The 27,334-nt window shown below is 38.0% G+C and overlaps 1 protein-coding gene and 1 long non-coding RNA gene across 5 annotated transcripts in view; one reads left to right on the top strand and one right to left on the bottom strand.

Moving 5' to 3' along the window:
* Positions 1 to 8,269: 8,269 nt before the first annotated feature.
* LOC116757165 lies at positions 8,270 to 11,756 on the top strand. Its single transcript, XR_004350849.1, has 3 exons — positions 8,270 to 8,284; positions 9,674 to 9,678; positions 11,590 to 11,756. It is a non-coding gene; the product is annotated as an uncharacterized LOC116757165 (long non-coding RNA).
* A 6,967-nt stretch (positions 11,757 to 18,723) lies between these two features.
* ACVR1 (activin A receptor type 1) overlaps positions 18,724 to 27,334 on the bottom strand; it is a 131,861-nt gene continuing 123,250 nt past the window's right edge. For 3 of the 4 annotated variants that reach the window (XM_032637735.1, XM_032637737.1, XM_032637736.1), the window contains 2 exons: positions 24,048 to 24,178; positions 18,724 to 23,286 (listed from right to left, as the gene is read on the bottom strand). In XM_032637735.1, coding sequence (XP_032493626.1) covers positions 23,152 to 23,286; positions 24,048 to 24,178 — 266 coding nt within the window. In that variant the 3' untranslated portion in view covers positions 18,724 to 23,151. The remainder of the gene's footprint in view (positions 23,287 to 24,047; positions 24,179 to 27,334) is intronic. The other variant, XM_032637734.1, reaches the window with a different exon arrangement.

The raw sequence follows: 27,334 nt of genomic DNA, 5'->3' as shown, positions 1-27,334 counted from the left end.
CTCTATCAGTTGTTATTTTTCCTCTCTCCTTTCTTATTTTATTTGGGTCCTCTCTCTTTTCTTCTTGGTGAGCCTGGCTAGAGGTTTGTTGATACTGTTTTGCTTTTGAAAAAGCCACCTCTTGCTTTTATTGATCTTTTCTATTGTTTTTTATCTCTATTTTATTTGTTTCCTCTGATAGTTATTATTTCTTTTTTTAACATCTTTATTGGAGTATAATTGCTTTACAATGTTGTGTTAGTTTCTGCTGTACAACAAAGTGAATCAGTTATATGTAGACGTATATCCCCATATCCCTTCCCTCTTGCGTCTACCTCCCACCCTCCCTATCCCACCCCTCTAGGTCGTCATAAAGCATCAAGCGGATCTCCCTGTGCATAACATTTGTTATGTATATATATCAATGCTATGCTCTCACTTCATCCCAGGTTCCCCTTCCCCCACTGTGTCCTCAAGTCAGATCTCTACGTCTGCGTCTTTATTCCTGCCCTGCCAATAGGTTCATTAATACCATTTTTCTAGATTCCATATATGTGCGTTAGCATACAGTATTCCTTTTTCTCTTTCTGACATACTTCACACTGTATGACAGACTCTAGTTCCATCTACCTCATTACAAATAACTCAGTTTTCTTCCTTTTATGACTGAGTAATATTCCATTGTATATGTGTGCCACATCTTCTTTATCCATTCATCTGCCGATAGACATTTAGGTTGCTTCCGTGTCCTGGCTTTAGTAAATAGTGCTGCAGTGAACATTGTGGTACATGTGTCCTTTTAAATCATGGTTTTTCTCTGGGTATATGCCCAGTAGTGGGATTGCTGGGTTATATGGTAGTTCTATTTTTCGTTTTTTAAGTAACCTCCATACTGTTCTCCATCATGGCTGTATCAAGTTACATCCCACCAACAGTGCAGGAAGGTTCCCTTTTCTCTACACCCTCTCCAGCATTTATTATTTGTAGATTTTTTGATGATGGCCATGCTGACCGGTGAGAGGTGTTACCTCATTGTAGTTTTGATTTGTATTTCTCTAATGATTAGTGATGTTGAGCATCTTCCCATGTGTTTGTTGGCAATCTGTATGTCTACTTTGGAGAAACGTCTATTTAGGTGTTCCACCCATTTTTAGATTGGGCTGTTTGTTTTCTTGATATTGAGCTGCATGACCTGCTTGTATGTTTTGGAGAGCATCCCTTTGTCAGTTGCTTCATTTGCAAGTATTTTCTCCCTTTCTGAGGGTTGTCTTTTCGTCTTCTTTATGGTTTCCTTTGCTGTGCAAAAGCTTGTTTCATTAGGTCCCATTTGTTTCTTTTTGTTTTTATTTCCATTCCTCTAGGAGGTGGGTCAAAAAGGATCTTGCTGTGGTTTATGTCATAGAGTGATCTGCCTATGTTTTCCTCTAAGAGTTTTATAGTGTCTGGCCTTACATTTAGGTCTTTAATCCATTTTGAGTTTTATTTTTGTGTATGGTGTTAGGAAGTGTTCTAATTTCATTCTTTTATGTGTAGCTGTCCAGTTTTCCCAGCACCACTTATTGAAGAGGCTGTCTTTTCTGCATTGTATATTCTTGCCTCCTTTATCAAAAATAAGGTGACCATAAGTGCGTGGGTTTATCTCTGGGCTTTCTATCCTGTTCCATTGATCTATATATCTGTTTTTGTGCCAGTACCATTGTCTTGATTACTGTAGCTTTGTAGTAGAGTCTGAAGTCAGGCAGCCTGATTCCCCAGCTCTGTTTTTCTTTCTCAAGATTGCTTTGGCTATTTGGGGTCTTTTGTGTTTCCATACAAATTGTAAAATCTTTTGTTCTAGTTCTGTGAAAAATGCCATTGATAATTTCATAGGGATTGCATTGAATCAGTAGATTGCTTTGGGTAGTATAGTCATTTTCACAATGCTGATCCTTCCAATCCAAGAACATGGTATATCTCTCCATCAGTTTGTATCGTCTTTGATTTCTCTCATCAGTGTCTTATAGTTTTCTGCGTATAGGTCTTTTGCCTCCTTAGGTAGGTTTATTCCTAGGTATTTTATTCTTTTTGTTGCATTGGGAAATGGAACTGTTTCCTTAATTACTCTTTCTGTTTTTTCATTGTTAGTGTATGAGAATGTAAGAGATTTCTGTGCATTAATTTTGTATCCTGCAACTTTACCAAATTCATTGATTAGCTCTAGTAGTTTTCTGGTGGCATCTTTAGGATTTTCTATGTATAGTATCATGTCATCTGCAAACAGTGACAGTTCTACTTCTTCTCCAATTTGGATTCCTTTCATTTTTCTTCCCTGATTGGCGTGGCTAGGACTTCCAAAACTATGTTGAATAATAGTGATGAGAGTGGGTACCCTTGTCTTCTTCCTAATCTTAGATGAAATGATTACAGTTTTTCACCATTGAGAATGATGTTTGCTGTGGGTTTGTCATATATGGCTTTTATTATATTGAAGTAAGTTCCCTCTATGCCCACTTTCTGGAGAGTTTTTATCATAAATGGGTGTTGAATTTTGTCAAAAGCTTTTTCTGCATCTATTTAAACAATCATATGGTTTTTACCCTTCAGTTTGTTAATGTGGTGTGTCACATTGATTGATTTGTGTATAGGGAAGAATCCTTGCATTCCTGAGATAAACCCCACTTGATCGTGGTGTATTATTCTTTTAATGTGCTGTTGGATTATGTTTGCTAGTATTTTGTTGAGGATTTTTACATCTATGTTCATCAGTGATATTGGCCTGTAATTTTCTTTTTTTGTGACATCTTTGTCTATTTTTGATATCAGGGTGATAGTGGCCTCTTAGAATGAGTTTGGGAGTTTTCCTCCCTCTGCTATATTTTGGAAGAATTTGAGAAGGATAGGTGTTAACTCTTCTCTACGTGTTTGATAGAATTCACCTGTGAAGCCATCTAGCCCTGGGCTTTTGTTTTTTGGAAGATTTTAAATCACAGTTTCAATTCCAGTGCTTGTGATTGGTGTTTATATTTTCTGTTTCTTCCTGGTTCTGTTTTGGAAGGTTGTACTTTTCTAAGAATTGGTCCATTTCTTCCAGGTTGTCCATTTTATTGGCATATAGTTGCTGGTAGTAATCTCTCATGATCCTTTGTATTTCTGTAGCATCAGTTGTTACTTCTCCTTTTCATTTCTAATTCTATTGATTTGAGTCTTCTCCCTTTTTTTCTGCTGGGTCTGGCTAATGGTTTATCAATTTTGTTTATCTTCTCAAAGAACTAGCTTTTAGTTTTATTGATCTGTGCTATTGTTTTGTCCATTTCTTTTTCATTTATTTCTGGTCTGACCTTTATGGTTTCTTTCCTTCTGCTAACTTTGGGTTTTATTGTTCTTCTTTCTCTAATTGCTTTAGATATAAGGTTAGGTTGTTTATTTGAGTTTTTCTTGTTTCTTGAGGTAGGTTTGTATTGCTATAAACTTCCCTCTTAGAACTGCTTTTGCTGCTTCCCATAGGTTTTGGGTCATTGTGTTTTCATTGTCATTTGTTTCTAGGTATTTTTTTTATTTCCTCTTTGATTTCTTCAGTGATCTGTTGGATGTTTAATAGTGCATTGTTTAGTCTCCATGTATTTGTATATTTACAGTTTTTTTCTCCAGTAATTGATATCTAGTCTCATAGCATTGTGGTTGGAAAAGATGCTTGATACGATTTCAGTTTTTTAAAATTTACCAAGTCTTGATTTGTGACACAAGATGTGATCTATCCTGGAGAATGTTCTGTGTGCACTTGAGAAGAAAGTGTGTTCCGTTGGTTTTGGATGGAATGTCCTCTAAATATCAATTAAGTCAATTTTGTTTAATGTGTCATTTAAAGCTTGTGTTTCCTTATTTATTTTCTGTTTGGATGATCTGTCCATTTATGTAAGTGGGGTGTTAAAGTTGCCTAGTATTATTGTGTTACTGTCGATTTTCCCTTTTGTGGCTGTTAGCATTTTCCTTATGTATTGAGGGGCTCCTATGTTGGGTACATAGATATTTATAATTGTTATATCTTCTTCTTGGATTGATCCCTTGATCCTTATATAGTGTCCTTCCTTATCTCTTGTAATAGTCTTTATTTTATTTTATTTTTAATTAATAAATTAATTTTTTTGGCTGTGTCGAGTCTTCGTTGCTGTGCACAGGCTCCCTCCAGCCGCGGTGAGCGTTGCGGTGCACACGGGCTTCTCACTGCGGTGGCCCCTCCCGTTGCAGAGCACAGGCTCCAGGCATGCAGGCCTCAGTAGTTGAGGCACGCAGGCTTCAGTAGTTGTGGAGCACGGGCTCAGTTTCTCCGCGGCATGTGAGATCCTCCTGGACCAGGACCCAAACCCGTGTCTCCTGCATCAGCAGGCAGACCCTCAACCACGGTGCCACCAGGGAAGTCACTAGTGTCCTTTAGATATCAGTTAATTCCAGCTGGTCTGTTGTGTCATTTAAGACCTCTGTTGCCTTACTGACTTTCTGTCTGGATGATCTGTCCATTGATGTCCGCAGAGCGTTAAAATCTCCTACTATTATTGTATTATTGTCAGTTTCTCCCTTTATGCCTGGTAGTATTCGTTTTATATATTTATGTTCTCCTATATTGGATGCATATATATTGATGAGTGTAATATCCTCTTCTGTATTGATCCTTTTATTATTATATAATGCCCCTTCTTTTTCCTTGTGGCCTTTGTTTTATAGTCTATTTTGTTTGAGTATTGCTACCCCTGTTTTCTTGTTGCTTCCATTTGCATGAAATATCTTCTTCCATCACCTCCCTTCAGTCTCTGTGTGTCTTTCTCCCTGAGGTGAGTCTCTTGTAGGCAGCATATAGTAGATTCTTGTATTTTTATCCGGTCTGCCATTCTGCATCTTTTGATTGGAGGATTTAGTCCATTGACATTTAAAGTAATTATTGAAAAGTATGTATTGCCATTTTAAACTTTGTTTTCCAGTTGTTTTTGTAGTTCTTTTTTTAAAATTTCTTTTTCTTTTTGTTCTTCCTTTTGTGGTTTGATGACTTTCTTTTGTATAATGCTTGAGCTCCTTTCTTTTTGGTTTTCGTGACCCTATTGTTCATTTTTGATTTATGGTTACCATGGAAATCAAGTATGTTGACCCATGACTACATCTGCTTGCTTTAAAGTGAGTCATTCAAATTCAAACACCTTCTAGAAGATCTACATTTTTATACTCTCCTCTCCCACATTTTGTGAGTTTTGATGTCCTGTTTACATCTTCTTGCTTATCCTTTTACTGTTTATTGTAGTTATAATCACTTCCATAACTTTTTGATTGCTTTTAATCTATGTTCTGGCTTATTTAAGTGATCTTCAATCCCTTTATATAGTTGCCTTTCCTATTGTGATTTTTCCCTTTTCTATGGAGTCTTGCTTCTTTTCTATTTAGAGACCCTTCAATATTTCTTTTAGGGTAGGTTTGGAATTGCTGAATTCTTTCAGTTAACTTGACTGAAAAATTATTTATCTCCCCTTCTATTCTAGATGATAATCTTGATGGGTAGAGTATCCTAGGTTGTAGATTTTTCCCTTTCAGTACTTTGAATATATTATGCCACTCTCTTCTGGCCTGCAAGGTTTCTGTAGAGAAGTCAGCTGATAGCTTGATGGAGGTTCCCTTGTAACTGACTCTGTTTTTCTCTTGCTGTCTTTAGAATCTTCTCTTTAACTTTTTTCATGTGTTTGGTGTGAGTCTGTTTGGAGTCACCTTTTTGGGACCCTCTGTTCTTCCGGTACCTGGATATCTGTTTCCTTCTGTAGGTTTGAGAAGTTTTCAGCCATAATTCTTTCAAATACATTTTCAATTCCCTACACACTCTGTCTTCTCCTTCTGGGACCTCTATTATGTATAGATTGGTACGTTTTATATTATCTCATAGATCTCATATGTTGTTTTCTTTTTTTTCCATTTGTCTTCCTATCAGCTGTTCTGATTGGGTTATTTCCATTACTCTGTCTTCCAGATCACTTATTTGTTCTTCTGTGTCATTTAGTCTGCTATTCATTGCTTCTAGATTGGTTTTTATCATGACAATTGAGTTATCTAATTTCGGTTGGTTTCTCTTCATAGTTTCTAGTTCCTCATTACAGTGATCCGCATTTTTATCAATAATCTTTCTTAATTCCTTTAGCATTTTCATTACCTCGTTTTTGAACTCAGGGTCTAGTAGATGGGTGAGGTCTGTTTCATTATTCTTTTGGGAGATTTCACTTGTTCTTTTTTGATTGAAAATAGTTCCTCTGCTTTTTCATTTTACTTAACTTTCTCCTAAATTCATAGAGACAGAGATAGTTATCTACTGTGGTCTTGAAGGGGTGTTTTTATGTGGGAGAGTCCTTGTATAGATTATATATGTCCAATATTTGTGATACAGGGCTGGTTTCGTTATGGATGCCAGCCACGTCTTTCCTCAGAGTGTGCTGGCCATTATCTCTTTGATAGGGGGTGTGATTTGTGTTGTAGTATCTAGAGCCTGTGCAGGATGTGACGTGGGGCTTACACTTTGCTCTGTGGCTGTCACTGCCCTGTTGGGGGCGGGGTTTGCTCCCTAGTTGTTGGAGTAGAAGCACTGAGGCTCAGGTTCAGTCAGGCTCCATTGCCCTCGAGTGTGTGCCCTACCTCAAAGGAGGTTATTGCTGAAGCAAGTCAGGCCTGTTCGGTCACAGACGACCTATGCACCGCCTGTATAGATGTCCATAGTTCTGCTCAGAACAGCCCAGGGTTGCATCTCTTTCTCTGTTTTGTTTGTCCCAAATCTAGTGCAAGATTGTGGTGTGGAATAGGCTGTGGTTGGGAGTTGGGGCATTGTGGCTTCAGGAATTGTTGGGGTGCCACTGCTGCCTGAGATCTAGGCTGCCTCTATGGCAGACTTCTCCCAATCTATCTGCCCCAGATCTAGTGCTTAGCTGTGGTGTGGAGTGGGCGGAGCTGGGCATTCTCATGGGAAGCAAGCCACTGTGTACTCCTGCCCAGGATCTGTCTACCCAAGATTCAGCACTCAGTTGTTGCATGCTCTTGAGGAGCTGCCCACTGTGTGTGCTGTCAGTGCCACTGCAGCCCCACCCACTGCCCCATGTTTGCACTGACAATGGGCTCTGGGCCTCCACGCGGATCACACCCCAGGCGCTCCAGTCTGTCTCTGCATAGCTAGACAAAATCTTTGCCCAGATCTTGTGCCAGGCTGTGGTGTGGAGTGAGCAGGGTTGGGGTGTTCACCCTTTCAGATTGGGATGTGCAGTGAGATTGCAGTTACCAGTGCAGGGCTTTTCTCTCCCTTGACTGTTAGCAAGTGTGCACTACTCGTGAGTAGAGTCTAGGCTTCTCCAGCCCTTCTATCTGCCTCAGCAATTTCCCAGCAGGCAAGGGGGCTTATCTCCTCCATGCAGGACCCCAGGACTAGGATGCCCAGATTGTAGCTCACCCTGCTCATTCTTCAAGATGAGGGCCCACCTGTGTGGACCTTCTTTTTCTTACAGATCACTCCAATGCGTGCACGTCCCAAGCTAATGCCATTTTTTCCCCCATCCTACCCAGGTACATGGAGATCTTTTTCACAGGTTTGGTTGTATAGGATTTCTTCTGCCACTATCCAGTTAGTGTTCTGTGAGAATTGTTCCACATGCAGATATATTTTTCATGTGTTTGTGGGGGGAGGTGAGTTCTACATCCTTCTACTCTGCCGTCTTAATATCCCCCTCCTTATTTTTCCTTGGTAAATCTATTTTAATTTTTTTGAGGAATCTCCATATTGTTTTCTGTGGTGGTTGAACAAATTTGCATTCTCACCAACAGTGTGCAAGGGTTCTCTCTCCTCCACATCATCACCAGCCCTTATTTCTTGTGTTCTTGTTGATAACCGTTGTAACAGGTGTGAGGCGATAGCTCGTGGTTTTGACTTTCATTTTCCTGATTAGTGATATTAAGCATTTTTCATGTACCTGTTGGCCATTTGGATGTCTTCTTTGGAAAACTATTTAGGTCTTCCAAAGTATTTTTAATTGGATTTTATTCTATTATTGAGTTTTATGAGTTCTTTATATATTTTAGATATTAGCCTTTTGTCTAATGTATGGTTTGCAAAACTTTTCTCCCATTCTCTAGATTGCATTTTCATTTTTTTAATCGTTGCTGTGCAGAAGTTTTTAAGTTTGGTGTAGTCCCATTTGTTGATTTTTGCTTTAGTTGTTTGTGCTTTTTAGTGTCATAATCCAAAAAATCATTGCTAAGATCAATGTTGAGGAGATTCTTCCTACATTTTTTCTAGGAGTTTTATAGTATCAGGTCTTAAGTTTAAGTCTTTGATCCATTTCAAGTTAATTTTTGTGAGTGATATAAGAGAGGGGTCCACTTTCATTGTTCTGCATGTGTTTATCCAGTTTTCCCAAAACCATTTGTTAAAGAGACTATCCTTTCCCCATTGGGTTTCTTGGCCTCTTTGTCAAGTTTTAATTGACCATATATCCAGGGGTTTAATTCTGGGCTCTCTGTTCTGTTCAATTGGTCTATGTCTATTTTTATGCCAATACCATATTGTTTTTATTACTATAGCTTTTACTATTACAGTTTGAAATTAGGAAGTGTGATACCTCTGCCTTTGTTTGTTATTCAGTATTGCTTTGGCTATTTAAAGTCTTTTGTGGTTTCATACAAATCTTAGGATTGCTTTTCCTACTTCTGTGAAGAATGCCATTGGTATTTTGATGGGCTTTGCATTAAATCTATAAATGGCTTTGGATAGTGTGGACATTAGAACCGTAACTCTTCCCATCCATGAACATAGGATGTCTTGCCATCTGTTTGTGTCCTCTTTGATTTCTTTCAGCAAAGTCTTATAATAAAATATAGATCTTTCACTTCCTTAATTAAATTTATTTCTAAGTATTGATTTTGGTGCCAGTGTGGATGAAATCATTTTCTTTATTTTTCAGATGCTTCCTCATTACTGTATAGAAAAGCAATTGATTTCTGTATGTTGGTTTTGTATCCTGCAACTTTAATAAAATTTTTGGTTATTTCCAACACTTTTTTGGTTGAGTCTTTGGCATTTTTATGTACAAAATCAAATAGCATCTGCAAATAGCACCAACTCTACTTACTCCTTTCCAATTTGTATGTCATTTATTTGTCTTACCTAATTGCTCTAGCTAGGACTTCCACTACTATATTGAATAAAAGTGGTGAGAGTGAGCATCCTTCTGCTGTTCCTGATCTTAGAGGGAAACTTTCAACCTTTCACCATTGAGTATGATTGAGCTTTGGGTTTGTTGAATGTGGCCTTTATTATGTTGAGGTATATTCCTTCTATACCCCATCTTTTGAGGGGTTTTACCATGGAATGTTGCTGTATTTTGTCAGACACTTTTTCTGTGCATACCAGATGATCATGCGATTTTTATCTTTCATTATGTTAATGTGATGTATTACATTTATTGATTTGTGTATGGCAAACCATCCTTGTATACCTGGGATAAATCCTACTTGGTCATTGTATACAAACTTTTTAATGTGTTCTTGAAATAAGTTTGCTAATATTGAGAATTTTTGCATTTATATTTATCAGAAATAGTCTAGTTTTCTTGTGGTGTCCTTATCTTGCTTTTGTATCAGGGTAACACTGGCCTCGTAGAATACATTTGAAAGTGTTCCGTCTTTCCGACTTTTTTGGAAGCTTGAGGAGAATGGGTCTTAATTCTTTTTTAAATGTTTGGTAGAATTCACTAGTGAAACCATCTGATCCTGGGGTTTTCCGTGTTGGGAGGTTTCTTATTCAGTCTCTTTATTGTTACTGCTTTTTCCCAGTGTTCTATTTCTTCCTGATTCAGTTTTGGTAGGTTGTGTGTTTCTAGAAATTTATCCATTTCTTTGAATTTATCTAATTTTTTGGCACATAATTATTCATAATAGTCTTTTACGATCCTATTTATTTCTATAGTATCAGATGTAATGTCTCTTCTTTCAATTTTAATTTTACTTGAGTTTTCTCTGTTTTTTCTTAGTCTAGCTAAAAGTGTGTTTATTTTATCTTTTAGAAGAACTGGCTCTTAATTTCACTGATCTTTTGATTTTCTGGTCTCTATTTCATTTATTTCTGTTCTGATCCCTATTTCCTTCCTTCTGCTAAATTTGGGCTTAATTTGTTCTTCTTTTTCTACTCCCTTGTCTAAATTTAGGTTATTTATTTCAGATCTAATTTTCTAATATATGCATTTTTTCATTATAAACTTTCTCTTATGAACCATTTTTGCTGCATCCCATGAGTTTTGATATGTTGTATTTACATTTTCATTTGTTTTGAGATAATTTATTTCCCCTTTGATTTTTTCTTGACCCATTGGTTGTTCAGAAGTGTGTTGTTTGATTCACATATATGTAGATTTTCCACCTTTCCCGTTTTCTAGTTTTATACTGTCGTGGTCAGAAAAGATAGCTGGTTTGATTTCAGTCTTCTTAAATTTGCTAAAATTTGTTTTGTGTCCTATTATATGATGTATTCTGGAGATTGTTTTGTGTGCATTCATGAAGAATGTGTATTCTTTTGCTGTTGGATGGAATATTCTATAAATGTCTGTTAAGCCCTTTTGTTCTAAAGTATGGTTCAATTCAAATGTTTCCTTGTTTTCTGTCTGGATGGCCTATACACTGCTAACAGTGCAGTATTGAAATCCCCTATTATTATATTGTTGTTTCTTTATCCCTTTAAATATGTTAATATTGATATTTGCTTGATATATTTCAGTACTATTTTTTAATTTTTAAAAAACTTTGAAGTATAGTTGATTTACAGTGTTGTGTGTGTTTCAGGTACACAGCAAAGCGATTCAGTTTTTTATATATATATACACATACATTTGTATATATGTGTACACACACACACATATACATTTAGGTTGCTGCCATGTCTTGGCTATTGTAAATAGCGATGCAATGAATATTGGGGTATCTTTTCGAGTTATGGTTTTCTCCAGATATATGCACAGGAGTAGGATTGCAGGATCATATGTTAACTCTACTTTTAGTTTTTTAAGGAACCTCCATACTGTTCTCCATAGTGGCTGTACCAATTTACATTCCCACCAAGAGTGGAGGGAGGAGGGTTCCCTTTTCTCCACATGCTGTCCAGCATTCATTTGTAGATTTTTTGATGATGGCCATTCTGACTGGTGTGAGGTGATACCTCATTGTAGTTTTGATTTGCATTTCTCTAAGAATTACTGATGATGAGCATCTCTTTATGTGCCTTTTGGCCATCTGTATGCCCTCTTTTGAGAAATGTCTTTTTAGATCTGTCCATTTTTTGATTGGCTTGTTAGTTTTTTTGAAATGGAGCTGTGTGAGCTGTTTGTGTATTTTGGAGATTAATCCCTTGTTGGTTGCATAGTTTGCAAATATTTCCTCCCATTCCATAGGGTTTTTTTTTTTTGTTTATGGTTTCCTTTGCTGTACTAAATTTTAAGTTTAATTAGATCCCATTTGTTTATTTTTATTTCCATTACTCTAGGAGACAGATCCAAAAAGATACTGCTGCAATTTATGTCAAATTGTGTCCTGCCTATGTTTTCCTCGAGGAGTTCTATTATCCAGTACTACATTTAGGTCTTTAATCCACTTCGAGTTTGGTTCTGTGCATGGTGTTAGAGCATGTTCTGATTTCATTCTTTTAGATGTAGCTGTCCAGTTTTCCAGCATCACTTATTGAAGAGACTGTCTTTTCTCCATTGTATATTCTTGCCTCCTTTGTTGTAGATTAATTGACAGTAGGTGCGTGGGTTTATTACTGTGCTCTCTATCCTATTCCATTGATCTATATTTCTGTTTCTGTGCCAGTACCATACTGTTTTGATGATTGTAGCTTTGTAGTATAGTATGAACTCAGAGAGCCTGATTCCACCAGCTCCTTTTTTTTTTTTTTTTTTTTTTCCCTCAAGATTGCTTTGGCTATGGGGAGTCTTTTGTGTTTCTATACAAATTTTTAAAAATTTTGTTCTAATTCTGTGAAAAATGCCATCGGTAATTTAATAAGGATTGCGTTGAATCTGTAGATTGCTTTGGGCAGTATAGTCATTTTGACAATATTGATTCTTCAAATCCCAGATCATGGTATATCTTTCCATGTATTTGTATCATCTTTGATTTCTTACATCAGTGTCTTATAGTTTTCTGAGTATAGGTCTTTTACCTTCTTGGGTAGGTTTGTTCCTAGGTATTTTATTCTTTTTGATGCAATGGTAAATGGGATTGTTTCCTTAATTTCCCTTTCTGATCTTTTGTTGTAGTGCATAGAAATCTAACAGATTTCTGTGTGTTAATTTTGTATCCTGAAACTTTACCAAATTCAGTGATGAGCTCTTGTAGTTTTCTGGTGGCATCTTTAGGATTTTCTATGTATATTATCATGTCATCTGCAAACAGTGACAGTTTTACGTCTTCTCTTCCAATTTGGATTCCTTTTATTTCTTTTTCTTCTGATTATTGACTTTGAATAAAAGTGGCATGAGTGGACATCCTTGTCGTGTTCCTGATCTTAGAGGAAATGCTTTTAGCTTTTCACTATTGAGTATGATGGTAGCTGTCAGTTTGTCATATATGGCCTTTATTATATTGAGGTATGTTCCCTCTGTGCCCACTTTCTGGAGAGTTTTTTTCATAAATGGATGTTCAATTTTATCCAAAGCTTTTTCTTCATTTATTGAGATGATCATGTTTTTTATTCTTCAATTTGTTAACATGGTGTATCACACTGATTGATTTGCAGATATTGAAAAATTCTTGCATCCCTGGGATAAATCCCACTTGATCATGGTGTATGATTCTTTTAATGTATAGTTGGATTTGCTTTCCTAGTATTTTGATGAAAATTTTTACGTCTGTGCTCATCAGTGATACTGGCCTGTAATTTTCTTTTTTGTGTGGTATGTTTGCCTGGTTTTAGTATCATTGTGATTCTGGCTTAATAGAATGAGTCTGGAAGTATTCCTTCCTCTGTAATTTTTTGGAATAGTTTCAGAAGGATAGATGTTAACTCTTCTCTAAATGTTTGGTAGAATTTGCCTGTGAAGCCATCTGATCCTGGACTTTTGTTTTTTGAAAGGTTTTTAATCACAGATTCAATTTCAGTACTTGAAATTGGTCTGTTCATATTTTGTATTTCTTCCTGGTTCAGACTTGGGAGACTGTACCTTTCTAAGAATTTGTCCATTTCTTCTAGGTTGTCCATTTTATTGACGTATAGTTGCTCATAGTAGTCTCTTACGATCCTTTGTACAGTAATTCCCCTACATAAAAACCTTCAAGTTGTGAACTTTCAAAGATGCAAATATGCTTTCAGATGAGGAGTCCAAAGAGGTCTTCAGCAACTTAGTGACCCTCAGTGAGAAGGTGGAGATAGATGTGCAAGAGAACAACTTCATTGAACTCCTTGCTGTGCAACATAAGGAGCTTACTTACAAAGACCTGATGGAATTGGAGGCCCAAAGAAGGGATGAAGGAGAGACAAGAGGAAGAAGAAATAACTGAAGAACAAAGAGATTCGTGATGCAGGAAATGGCAAGGGGATTTTCTTTATTTGAGGAGGCACTGTTAGTTTTTGAGGCATAGGACCGTGATGTAGAACGGTACACGAAGGTTGCAGCAGCCATTCAGAATGCAATCCAGTGCTACCATGTCATCTATGACAAGAAAAAAAGAGCTACTACCCTGACATCACTGGATTGTTTTTTCAAGAGGGTAGAGTTAAATCCAGCAAAGAATGAGAACCTGTGCCATCAACGTCAGGCATGAGTGTAACTGCAACTTGCCCTCTGTCTCCTATTGCTGATGATCCTTCAGGTCTACCATCTCCCACTTCCTCTCCCTCCTCCAGTCAGTAACTCTTCTTGCCTCTTCACTTGATGCCAGCCCCTGTATGCCAGCTGTTGTACTGTGCTACTGTACTTTTCAAGGTACTGTACTGTAAGATTTAAAATTTTATTTTTTTTTTATGTATTATTTGTGTGAAAAGTATTATAAACCTATTACAGTACAGTACTCTATAGCCAATTGTGTTAGTTGGGTACTTAGGATAGCTTTGTTGGACTTATGAACAAATTGGACTTATGGACACGCTCTCGGAACAGCACTCGTTCATATATAGGGGACTTACTGTATTTCTTTGATGTCAATTGTAATTTTTCCTTTTTCACTTCTGATTTTATTGATTTGGGCCCTCTCCCTTTTTTTCTTGATGAGTCTGGCTAAACGTTTATCAATTTTGTTTATCTTTTCAAAGAACCAGGTTTTAATTTCATTGATCTTTTCTATTGTTTTCTTAGTCTCTGTTTCATTTATCTCTGCTCTGCTCTTTATGATTTCTTTCCTTCTACTAACTTTGGGTTTTGTTTTTCTCTCTCTAGTTGCTTTAGTTGTAAGATTGAGTTGTTTGAGATTTTTCTTCTTTTTTAAGGTAAGCTTGTATCATTATAAATTTCCCTCTTAGAACTGCTTTTGCTGCATCCCATAGTTTTGGATCATCGTGTTTTCATTTTCACTTGCCTCTAGGTATATTTTTTTAAATTTCCTCTTTGATTTCTTTAGTGATCCATTGGTTGTTTAGTAGAATATTGTTTAGCCTCCACATGTTTGCGTTTTTGCAGTTATTTTCTTGTAGTTGATTTCTAATTTCATAGTGTTATGGCTGGAAAAGATGCTTGATATGATTTGAATTTTCTTAAATTTACCGAGGCTTTCTTTGTAGCCTGGCATTTGATCTATCCTGGAGAATGTTCCATGGGCACTTGAGAAGAATGCATATTCTGCTGCTTTAGGATGGAATGCTCTATAGATATCAATTAAGTCCATCTGGTCTAATATGTTACTTAAGGTATGTGTTTCCTTATTGATTTTCTGTCTGGATGATCTGCCCATTGATGTAAGTGGGTTGTTAAAGTCCCCCACCATTATTGTGTTACTGTCAATTTCTCCTTTTACATCTGTTAACATTTGCCTTATATATTGAGGTGCTCCTGTGTTGAGGCATATATTGATATATTTACAATTGTTGTGTCTTCTTCTTGGATTGGTCCCTTGATCATTATGTAGTGTCCTTCTTTGTCTCTTGTAACAGTCTTTATGTTAAAGTCTATTTTGTCTGATATGAGTATTGCTACTCCAGGTTTTTTTTGATTTCCATTTTCCATTTCAGTCTGTATATGTCCCTAGATCTGAAGTGGGTCTCTTGAGACAGCATATGTGTCTTATTTCTGTATCAATTCAGCCAGTCTGTGTCTTTTGGTTGGTGCATTTGATCCATTTACATTTAAGATAATTATCAATATGTATGTTTTTATTGCCATTTTGTTAATTGTTTTGGATCTGATTTGTAGATCTTTTTTCTTCCCTTCCTCTTTTGTTCTCTTGTGATTTGATAACTATTTTTAGTGTGTATTCGAATTCCTTTTTCTTTTTTTGTGTATATCATAGATTTTTGGTTTGCAGTTACCATGAAGTTTTGATATAGCAGTCTATATAAATACATGATTGTTTTAAGTTGCTGATCTCTTAATTTCAAATGCATTTCAAATATCCTGCATTTGTATTCTCTTCTCACGATTACTGGTTTTGATATATTTGTGGATGACTTCCCACCTTTACTATATGCCTTTAATGGTGAGCTTTTCCATTATGTAATCTTCTTGTTTCTAGTTGTGGCCTTTTCTTTTCCACCTAGAGAAGGTCCTTTAACATTTGTTATAAAGCTAGTTTGGTGGTGCAGAATTCTTTTAACTTTTGCTTGTCTGTAAAGCTTTTGATTTCTCCACTGAATCTGAACGACAGTCTCGCTGGGTAGAGTATTCTTGGTTGTAGGTTGTTTCTTCTCATCACTTTAAATATATTGTGCCACTCCCTTCTGGCCTGCAGAGTTTCTGCTGAAAACTCAGCTGATAACCTTATGGGGATTCCCTTGTATATTATTTGTTGCTTTTCCCTTGTTGCTTTTAATATTTTCTATTTTTCTTTAGTTTTTGTCAGTTTGATTAATATGTGTCTCAGTGTGTTCCTCCTTGGGTTAATCCTGCCTGGGACTCTGCTCTTCCTGGACTTGGGTGACTGTTTCCTTTCCCATGTTAGGAGCGTTTTCAGCTATTATCTCTTCAAATATTTTCTCAGGCACTCTCTCTTCTCCTTCTCAGGTCCCTATAATGCGAATGTTGGTGTGTTTAATGTTGTCCCAGAGGTCTCTTAAACTGTTTTCATTTTTCATTCTTTTTTCTTTATTCTGTTCCGTGGTATTGATTTCTCCCATTCTGTCTTCCAGCTCACTTATCTGTTCTTCCGACTCATTTATTCTGCTACTATTGATTCCTTCTGGTGTATTTTTCGTTTCAGTTATTGTATTCTTCAACACTGTTTGGTTGTTCTTTATATTTTCTAAATCTTTGTTAAAACTTTCTTGTGACTTCTCACACTGTGCATCCATTCTTTTTCCAAGATCCTGGATCATCTTTATGATCATTACTCTGAAGTTTTTCTCTGGTAGATTGCCTGTTTCCACTTCACTTAGTTGTTCTTCTGGGGTTTTATCTTGTTCCTTTGTCTCGAACATATTCTTCTCCCATCTCATTTTGTCTAAATTTCTGTGTTTGTGGACTCAGTTCTGCAGACTGCTCGACTGTAGTATTCTTGCTTCTGGGTCTGCCCCCTGGTGGGTGATGCTGGTCTAGAGGCTTGAGCAGGCTTCCTGGTGGGAGGGGCCAGTGCCTGCCCACTGGTGGGCAGGACTGTGTCAAGGGGTGTATCTAGAGGTGGCCATGGGCTCAGGAAGTTTTCAGGCAGCCTGTCTGCTGATGGGTGGGACAGTGTTCCCACCCTCTTGGTTGTTTGGCTTGAGGCATCCCAGCACTGGAGCCTACAGGCTGTTGGGTGGGGCCAGGTCTTGGTGCTAATGACCCAAGCAAGATGTCTGCCTCCTCGAGAGTTCACATAGCTGAGCACTCCCCAAAATCTCCACCACCAATGTCCATGTCCCCAGGAAGAGCCACAGCCACATCTCCGCTTCCCCAGGAGACCCTCCAAGACCAGCATGTAGGTCCAGCTAAGGCTCCTATGAAGTCATTGCCTTTGCCTTGGGTCCCAGTATGGGTGAGACCTGTGTGCACACTCCTAGAGTGGAGTCTCCAGTTCCCCCAGTCCTGTGGAGCTCCTTCAATCAAGCCCTGCTGGCAGTCAAAGCCAAATACTTTGGGGGCTCCTCCCCCCAGTGCCAGACCCCATGCTGGGGAGCCTGACACGGGGCTCAGAACTTTCACTCCTGTGGGAGAACTTCTGTGATATAATTATTCTCCAGTTTGTGGATCGCTTATCCAGGAGGTATGGGATTTGATTATAATGCAAGTTCACCCCTCCTACTGTTTTGTGGTTTCTTCTTTACATCCTTGGATGTAGAATATCTTTTTTGGCAGGTTCCAGTCTTTTTTATCAATGGCTGTTCAGCAGTTAGTTGTGTTTCTGGTGTGCTCAAGAGAGGAGGTGAGCCCAAGGTCCTTCTACTTTGCCATCTTTTTCACCATCTGTTTATTTCAGCGTTCTGATGTTGGCTGCATGTATATTTGGTTGTTGTATCTTCTTGATGTATTATTGTCCCTTTCATCATTATATAATGATCTTTGTTTCTTGTTACCACTTTTGGCTTAAAGTGTGTTTTGTCTGACATAAGTATGGCTGCTTGCTTTCTTTTGGTTTCCATTTACATGAACTATCCTCTTCCATCCTTTCACTTTGAGCCTTTGTGTGTCTTCAGGGCTGAAATGAGTCTCCTTAGGCAGCATATTGTTGGGTCTTGTTTTTTTTTTATCCACCCAGCCACTCTCTGCCTTTCAACTGGTGAATTCAGTCCATTTACATTTAGAGTGATTATGTAAGGACTTATCATTTGCCTTCTGGTTGTTTACTATCTCCCTTGGTTTTTTTCCTCTGCTTCTGCATACCTTAGCAAATTGGTGGTTTTCACTGGTGATTTGCTCAGTCTCCCCCACCCCTTTTTTTTTTAATGTTTTATGACTCTATAATAGATTTTTGCTTTGTGGTTACCAGAAACAGAAAAGATCTTATAGATAAAACAGTCCTTTTTATTCTGATACCAACTTATCTTTGTTTACCTATAGAGGTTCCACTCTTTTATTCCTCCCCTATTATATTTTTGATGTCAGTTTACTTTTTTATGCCATAAATTCATTAATGTTATAGTAGCTATAGTTATTTTTTGTTTTATATAAACTTCATACTGTAAGTGGTTAACAAACCATTCTAACGTAAAGTTACAGTTTTCTCATTCTAATTTTCACCTTTACCAGAGTATTTATGTACTTCTATATGTTTTTGTGTGACTAACTGGCATCTTTTCATTTCAGCTTGAAGAACTCTTTTAGCATTTCTTGCAAGGCAAGTCTATTTATGAACTCCCTCAGTTTTCATTTGGGAAAGTTTTTATTTCTCCTCATAACTGAAGGATAGCTTTGCTGTATATTTTTGGTTGGCAATTTTTATCCTTCAACACTGAATATGTCATTCCTCTCTCTTCTGGCCTGTAGAGTTTATGCAGAGAAATCCACTGATAGCTTATTTGGGGGTTCCTTTTTTCCCCTGGTTGCTTTTAAGATTTTTTTAAATTAAATGATGCTTTTACATCTTTATTTGCTCCATTCTTTTTAATTGCCTTATTCTTCTTTCTTTTCTTTCTTTTTTTTTTTTAATTGGGGCATAGTTGTTTTACAATGTTGTTAGTTTCTACTATAGAGCGAAGTGGAGTTCTCTGTGCTATACAGCAGGTTCTTATTAGTTATCTATTTTATATATAGTAGTGTGTATATGTCAATCCCAATCTCCCCATTCATCCCACCCACCCCCCACCCTAAGATTCTTTATCATTTATTTTTGACAGTTTCATTAGACTGTGTCTTGGAGACAGTCTTTTTGCACTGGGAATAAGAGGGTGTTTTATTAGCTTCGTGGACCTGTATGTCCAATTCCTTCCCCAAGTTTGGGAAGTTCTCAGCTATTATTTCTTTAAATAAATTCTACCCCCTTCCCTCTCTCTTCTCTTTCAAGTACAATTCATCTTGTGTTTGCTTTTCTGATAGCTCTCAGAGTTTCTTCACTTTCTAAAATTCTTAGTTCTCTCTAACTGAATCATTTCTAAACTCCTATCCTTCAAGTCACTTATTGCTTCTTCCATCAGATCTGTTACTTATGCTTGCTAATGCATTCTTCATCTCATTCACTGAATTCTTCTGCTATAGAATTTGATTCTTTTACAAAATTTCAGTCTCTTTGATAAAGAACTTATGGTCATTAAATTCATTCCCGAGTTCATTTATAGCATGTTGAATTTCCTCATAATAACTATTTTGCATTCTTTGTCAGTTAGATCACAATATTTTATGCCTTTGAGTTCAGTTGCTGGAGAATTACCATTTTCTTTTTGTGATACCATATTTGCTTGATTTTTCATAGTGTTTGAGGTTATGCGCCTCTCCTTTTGCTTTTGAAATTGCAGACACTTTCCTTAGTGAAGGATGTGTTTACTTTGGTTGTTACAGGTCAGCAGGCTGGCATTTAAAAATCTTCTTTTGTGTTCCAGAAGATGATGCTATAGCTCAAGTTTTTGATTTTTTCTTACCAGGGTTAGTTCTCAAGGCTGCACTCAGGAGTGCACAAAAAAACTGGGAAGTGTGGGCTTAGCACTTGGGGCTTTGGGGGGTGCCCATGACCTGACAGGGAGATCCACAAGTGGGATACTCTCAGAGATCCATGAGTGGACCTCTAAATGAAACCCCAAAGCAGACAGCAGGAAACACATTATTTCAATGCCCTTTGACATTCTTGTCTGCTTCCTTCCCCTTCCTCTCCTACCTTCCAGTCACAGAAATCCCTCCTCAGAAATGCAAGTGCTGCTGGAGACAAACAGGTACCTCCAGCTACTACCCATGCAGCCAGGCAGTCGTCACTCACCATTTGTGCTTTCCACTTCCTCTGGCAAAGAGGTAGACACTGACCCCAACAAAAGTGTAGAGCACTGCAGTGTCACCCTGGGGGAAACAGGTGCCTCAGTGGGTTCCTTTCTCTCCTCTGCCTTCAAACTCATCTCTATCCAGCTCTGATGGTGTCCTGGGATCTCCCATCAGGTTGGCTGGACCTCCACAAATTCTCCATCTCCCATGAGCATCCACTCAGTTTTGTACTCTCCAGGTTCCCCTTTTCCCGATCATGGCGAGTGGGGGTGGGGCAGGCTTACTGACTCTTGTATCCACAGCCCCCTCTGAGGTCCTCTCCACCTACTTTCAGATGCAGAGGAGCATAGTAATCACCTGCTGTCCTGGTATAATGTGCAGAGGCACTTTTGTTCAGTTATGGATGTATAATTAGTTATACACCAAAGAGGAGAGAAAAAAGGAACAACTCATGCTGCCATGGTCCTGACATCACTCCAGAGAAGTCAGTGTTCTGCTTCTTGATCTAGGTGCTGCTTCCATGGGTACAACCAATGTATAAAAATTTATAAGGGACTTCCCTGGTGGTGCAGTGGTTAAGAATCTGCCTGCCAATGCAGGGGACATGGGTTCAAGCCCTGGTCCAGGAAGAGCCCACATGCTGCAGAGCAACTAAGCCTGTGTGCCACAATTACTGGGCCTGTGCACCACAACAACTACCGAAGCCTGCACGCCTAGAGCCCACGCTCTGCAACAAGAGAAGCCACCGCAATGAGAAGCCCTTGCACCGCAATGAAGAGTAGCTCCTGCTACCCGCAACTAGAGAAAGCCCGTGCGCAGCAACGAAGACCCAACGTAGCCATAAATAAATAAATAAATTTATAAAAAGAATTTTTTTATAAAAATGTATCAAGCTGTACAATTTTATATATGTATATAATACTTCAACAAACTTTAAATGTGACTCCACTCCACTTTTGGTGGGTATATAGCCAAAATAATTGAAAGGAAGGACAAAGAGAAATCTATACACCCAAGTTCATGGCAGCATTACTCACAATAGCCAAAAAGGGGAAGCAACCCAAGTGTCCATCAGCAGATGAATGGATAAACAGAATGTTGTATACACATACAGTGGAGTATTATCAACTATAAAAAGGAAGTCAATTCTGATATATGCTGTAACAAAGATGAACCTTGAGGACATTATGGTAAGTGAAATAAGAAAGTCTCACAAAAGGACAAATATGAGTGATTCCACTCCTATGAGGTGCTTAGAGTAGACAAACTAAAAGGACTAGAATGATGGTTGCCAGGGATTGAAAATAGTGAGAAATGAAGAGCTGTGGTTTGACAGAGTTTCAGTTTTGCAAGAAGAAAAGAGTTCTGTGGATGGATGGTGGCAATGGCAGCATAACAGTGTGGATGTACTTGAAACCACTGAACTGTGTACCTAAAATGGTTAAGATGGTAACATTTGTGTGTATTTTACCACAGTGTTTTAAAAGTTAAATGTGACTTTAATATATACCCTAATATACATTAGTAAATACATACTAATGAAGTTATTAACTTACCTCTGGTGAAAATTCCAGAATTTTAACACCTCTACTCTTACTGAGATACTTGAACCTCTACATTTTCAATCCCGTTGAACACTTCAAGAAGTGAAAAAAGCCAACAGTGGACTCTCCCAAAGCAGCAAGGTGAGATGCATAAGACCACTTTCCTCTCACACAGGACCTTATACTAAACAAAATGCTTTGACCTCCTTCCTCCACTTATACTAACAAATCCCTTGTGAGACAAGTCTGTTACCCTCACTTCAAAGCTGGGGAAACTGAACAAGAAAAAAATAAAATCACAGCCTCCCCCACCCAAAAAAAAAACCCCAAATCTAAATTTTAAATTTTCTGATACCAAATTCAAACTGGAAGGCATCCCCCTAGAACCCCTCAGGCTCATTAATAGACTTAAAAAGCAAATTCGACTTACAAGTTAATTTTGTGCTTCTAGACTTAAAAAGTAAATTCGACTTCAAGTTAATTTTGTGCTTCTGTTGTTCCCACAAGAAAATGCTTTATAATATGTAGATCTTTTTTACATGTTGAAAAAATTCACTTTGACTTGAAAACATTTTATTTAATTTATACAAATAACTACTAAATACAAAAAGTAGATTAAAACAAAATAGTTATTTTTTTCTGGCAGAGTTTAAATGCACATAATGGATAATTCTGAAGAAAATGCATTTTCCCCACAGCGTTCAGGACTAAAATTCTACTGAAATCTTTGCTTCTAAATCAGTAATATATTCGGTGGTGTCACATGGGTAATGGCTAAATACGTTCTGCATATGAACTGAAAAAAAAAGTTACAGTCTACACACATAAATGTGAAGCACTTAAAATGTGAATTTAACGGATAATAAAAGAAAATGTCCATTTCAGAGTATAGTGTTAAAAACATTTCAGTAATAAAATCATAAGACCACATAAAAATAAGCTTTAACATATGCATGAAGCAGTTTTGTAAAAACTGCTACTGCACAAGTAATAAATAATTTGCAAAGTTGTGTATAAACAATTCCTAATGTTCAGCGTCATTGTAAACATCAGCACATGTGTAAAATGCAGCAAAGTCTGACATTATATTTTGTTTTGCCAAATTGAATTCCTATTATCCAAAGACAGACCAGTGGAGTACGGAGCCAATGTTTCCGCAAGTTGGGTCTTTAAAATTAAGAGTAACAGTGCAAGTAAGGAATGCAAAGAATTCCTAGTGCAATAAAGAAGAGAAGCACAGGCAATATTGCTGATTAAAAATTCACCACCTCCTTGAGTTTCCCGTGGGGAGTGTCTAGGAGACCTGTGAAGATATGCAAAGCCACTGTCTTAATGCCCAGATCTCTTTTAGGATTTCTCTGTGTTCCTCCAGTTCCCTACCTTTGCAACAGTGTCTGTCCAACATGAGTCTCTGCAGCGTGAACAGTTTGTGAAATGCCCAGTTCACAGTCATTGAGCGAGGTTAGGGTGGTTTTGGTGTCTCCCCAGCACACGGCCGGGTAAGATGTCGGCCTTGTCAAAGCAGTCATCTGGGGAGGGAGACAGATGGATTCTGTTCTGACAACCAGTCAGGTCAGCATTAGGTCCCAGCTGGACAACGTCAGACCTTCCTTCTTGACACCGTGAAAATATCAACAGTCAGTTTTCAATTTGTCTAGGGAATTATCAATTTTGGTCAAAGTCTTTTTGATACGCAGGGCTGTGAGTCTGGCAGATGGATTTTGATACCAGCATTCTTTCATCAGCTTGGCCAGGGAGGTTAACGTCTGAGGAGAGAAAGAACCAACATCACAGTGAAAAAGTAGCTGGGCAGATGTTACGTCAACTGTTTTGCAGGGCTCTGCAGGTCTTGTGAAGTTCAAGTGATGTTATTACCATTTTCCTTACACAAATAATCAAGGCCTTAGCCACTGATAAAGAAACCATTCTTGAGTTTCTTAAACTCTGCCCTCTGGACTCCTAATGCTACCAACTGATGACTATCAAGTCAGTTACACAGACCAGTGTGGTTGATGGTTTGATGGTTTGATGGTGCTAAAAGCCATAACACTAACCCAGAGTTAAAACTGAAATATGCAAATAGGGACATTTCTCAATGCCTTAGATTTGCTACTTACTACTTAACAGCAGCAATAAGGATCATCAGCATTAAACAGCCTATGTTTGGAAGAGATGCAGAGATAGAAAAGAGGTTAAAAAGCATCACTCAGGTCTCTTGGTTTACATGTGAAATTGCAGTCCTAGGGCCAGTGGCATAGTAATGCGTCTCCCAAAATCCTGGAGCTAAGCAAGGGTAGAAAATCTTGTGAATGTTGTCATTCATTGGCAAGATCTATCAGAAATGGCTCTTTCAAGAATGAGACCATTTTGTGAACCTGCTCAACTAGGTCTGAAGCTCTTCTACATAAAATAGGGAGAGAAAGAAACAGGGCAGATCTCTCAAGAACGCTACCAGCTGAAAAATCAAGAGAATGCAAATAGCAAACAGCTAAGTATAGCTCTAAAACTAAGAAAGCATTGCTCTTACCGGGTCTGAGAACCATCTGTTGGGTATGTTGGGCCTCTGTTGATCTACACAGACCACCTTCCTCATATCTTCAAAACTTGGGTCATTGGGAACCACATCATAGAACGGTGGCTTGTAATCCTCCACAATACCTACACACACGGACAAGAATTGTGCTGGGTTAGCAAAAGAGTAGAGGTTCCCAGGGTTGTACTGATGGTTGTCGCAGGTTACAGCGTTGACAGAAAAAGTACTGATCACCTTCCTCAAACTTCAGGGTGATTCTGAAAGCTACCGGTAGGTCTTAAAATAAGTGGAAAACAAAGCAATAAATAGAAGCCCTGCAGAGAACTGGAGGAACGATAATTGTTAGAAGAAAACATGACTACCTCTCGTGTAATTATAACAAAATGCTCCAAGAGTGCATACAAACAGCTCTGCAGTGCCCAACAGGGCACAGGAGACAGAACAAGAGTCCCTTCAGTGATTAAAAAGGACAAAATACCTAAAGAAGAAGGTACATGAATCTAGTGTTTTCAAACCATAAACTGAAATAAAAAGTTGGCCACAACTAAAGCTGGAGGCAAACAAACAATCCAAGGCCATCATCAAAATACCCCTTTTTTTATGATTAGGGGAAAATGCATTGCTATAAAATAATCCCTCCAACCGGGAGGATGCAAGTAATGTAATATGAAATACTATTTCCTCACTCATTCATTCTGTATGTTCTGAGTACCCTCTGTCATTCACAGCTGTCTGTTTGATGGCTCTATTAATTCCTCTCAGATCAAAGGCGCAAAATAAAATGCAGAGGACAGTCTTTTGGAAAGGCAGAAGAATGGCTGAAAAGAATGAACTTTTCCCTTACTCCCAAGCAAACGTGAAAGTCGCAAATTTCAGCTTCTGCCCCTGCATGGTTTCCAATGCCTTAGAAACCTTTTTTCCCAGTAAAATTACATCAGTTCCTTACTTTTCACAAAGAAAGTAGTTCCACAAAGAGAAAAATTTAAAGCAATAATTTAGAATTAGAAAGTTGATTCTTTCCTTTATAGAAACGAGACCCAGAAAATCCCTTATTTTTCTCTCATCATCAAAGGCCTCAACAATGAGGGACAGTGGATTAGTTTACTGCCCTCTCTCCTTCCTCCACGTAACTTTCTTCTGTTCCTAAATACCTACCAGTGATTGTTGGCACAGGTGGGAGGAGGCTGTTTTAATAATTTTTAAGTTTTTCTAGCTCCTATAAGCTACCTGAAAAGCTTCAATCGCCTTTTCATTTATCAAAGAGATTAACAGAAGTTGTTCTCACAAATCCCACATAAAGACAAACCATTTATGAAAAAGATTAGTAATGATAAGGAACATCTGTTAAATACTACAGTTTTGTTAAACTACATAGATTCAAGAGTTTATTTTAAAAATGGAATGTAGTCTAAATTTAAAAATTCTAGTTGATATTAAGACTTACTATTAACTTACCCACATTGCTTGATTGACTGTGTTTGTAATGTGTATTAGTCAGTGGAGTAAAACCTTTCCTGACAAATGGTAAACAGTTCAGACTGGGCATAAACCACTGCTTTCAGAAGTCTTGAGATACCTCATCTCAGAGACCTTACCTACTTCTCTTGTAAGGACCCCAGGAAGCATTCAACAATATTTTAATTCTTTTCAGTACCTGTATTACTAGGAGACATCACATAAAATACAGCTGGACACAGACCAGCAAGATAATTTATACCTTTATAAGGGCCACATGAACTTATAAGAAACAGTAGGATTGTGCCCGTCACCACCTCTCAACTTTTCTGAAGGAGAATATATTTAATAGCCTGGCTTCAGTCTTTAAAAATCTAGCATAACAGCCAGCTATTTGAAGTAATTTGCCTGGCTAGCTTGGGAAGGGTTATGGGAACATCAATTTTTCTATAAATGCAAAAGAAAAAAAGCATGGCTGGATTTTTAAAACATAGGATCTGGGGAGACTCAACAATAAAATTCACTAAACAAAGATGAAGTTTTCCCTTGGGTTTATATTTCCCATATTTTAATCTTACGAAATACTGCCATGTTTTAACAAAAGGAATCAAGTTTAAAAAGACCATTTAATTGATCATGCCTGGAACTTAGTCATGCCTTTTATGCCTTTTTTGTCAACCATTGGTCAAACTGTTGACTGCTTCCATCTGATGTTGGTCATGCTTTCCCAGCATAAAATAAACCTGGTATTAAACTCCAGCAGTTATATATGGAACACCCTCTGGTCAAGGAAAGCAATTATTTCAATCAATATAAAGTATATTACATACTGACCATGTGTGGAACACCATTCTAAATGTTGAGGATGATAAAAGTATAAGACATACTCTCAGTTTTCAAGGAACTCAAAGTCTAGTGGAAGATGAGAACAAGTCCCTCTCTTTTCTACTTTAGATAATGGAAATCTTGTTTAAAAAAAAAAAAAACCTCAAAAATGTTTTTCACCCCTTTGTATACTTTATATCTTGAAAGGCAAAGATAGATTGGAAATTCTCACTAAGTTTTACTTGAGAGTTCCTAAATTGGCTCAAAAACCATTTTGGTCCCTTCAACTGTATGAGCCAGAGGTTGTCCTTGGCACTAGGGATATAAAAATAAAGATGTGATGTTGGTGATGAGAATAATGGGAAAGGAAGACACGAAAAAAAATTACAAAGTAGGACCAGGGAGAAGAGGTGGTGGGGGGGCATGGTGTTCAATGGGTTTCAGAGAACTAAACACCTGTGTGGTTTAAATACCAGATATAAACCAGGTGCCATGGAAGCACAAGTAAGCTTTCTGGGAGCTAGGGCCTGGCTGATCATAGAAAGATGAGTTTTCAAGAAAGAGGAGAGGATGGGACAAGAATACGCCAAGGAGAGGGGGCAATCCAGGTTGGGGGCCGGTGATGTGGGACAAAGACAAGGGGTTACAAATGATCCTCCCATGTTGGAGAGGAGGGAAACTCCCTGTAGCTGAAATCAGTGCACACGGTGGTGGAGAGGGTGAGCGGTCAGGGTCAGACTGTGAAATTACCTGTGTTGTCAAGGTAGGAAGTTACTTACAACTGTTCCTCACTCTGCCAGAGAAAAAGTGGACTCTCGGTCCTTTTACAACAGCACCCAACAACTGCCAAATTGTGAGCCAGTGAACAGAACAGCGTGAATTCAGGAAACACGACTAAAAATACAAAGGACTTCGAGTGCCAAAGGAGTGGTACAAGCAACAGAGGATCCAGGAATGCAGTGGAAGAGGGGCTCTTAAACAGTGGTCAGGAAGGACGAACC

Source organism: Phocoena sinus, chromosome 7, assembly GCF_008692025.1.
Source record: "Phocoena sinus isolate mPhoSin1 chromosome 7, mPhoSin1.pri, whole genome shotgun sequence".
In the NCBI taxonomy this organism is placed as follows: Eukaryota; Metazoa; Chordata; class Mammalia; order Artiodactyla; family Phocoenidae; genus Phocoena; species Phocoena sinus.
This window is presented reverse-complemented; position numbering and strand designations above follow the sequence as displayed.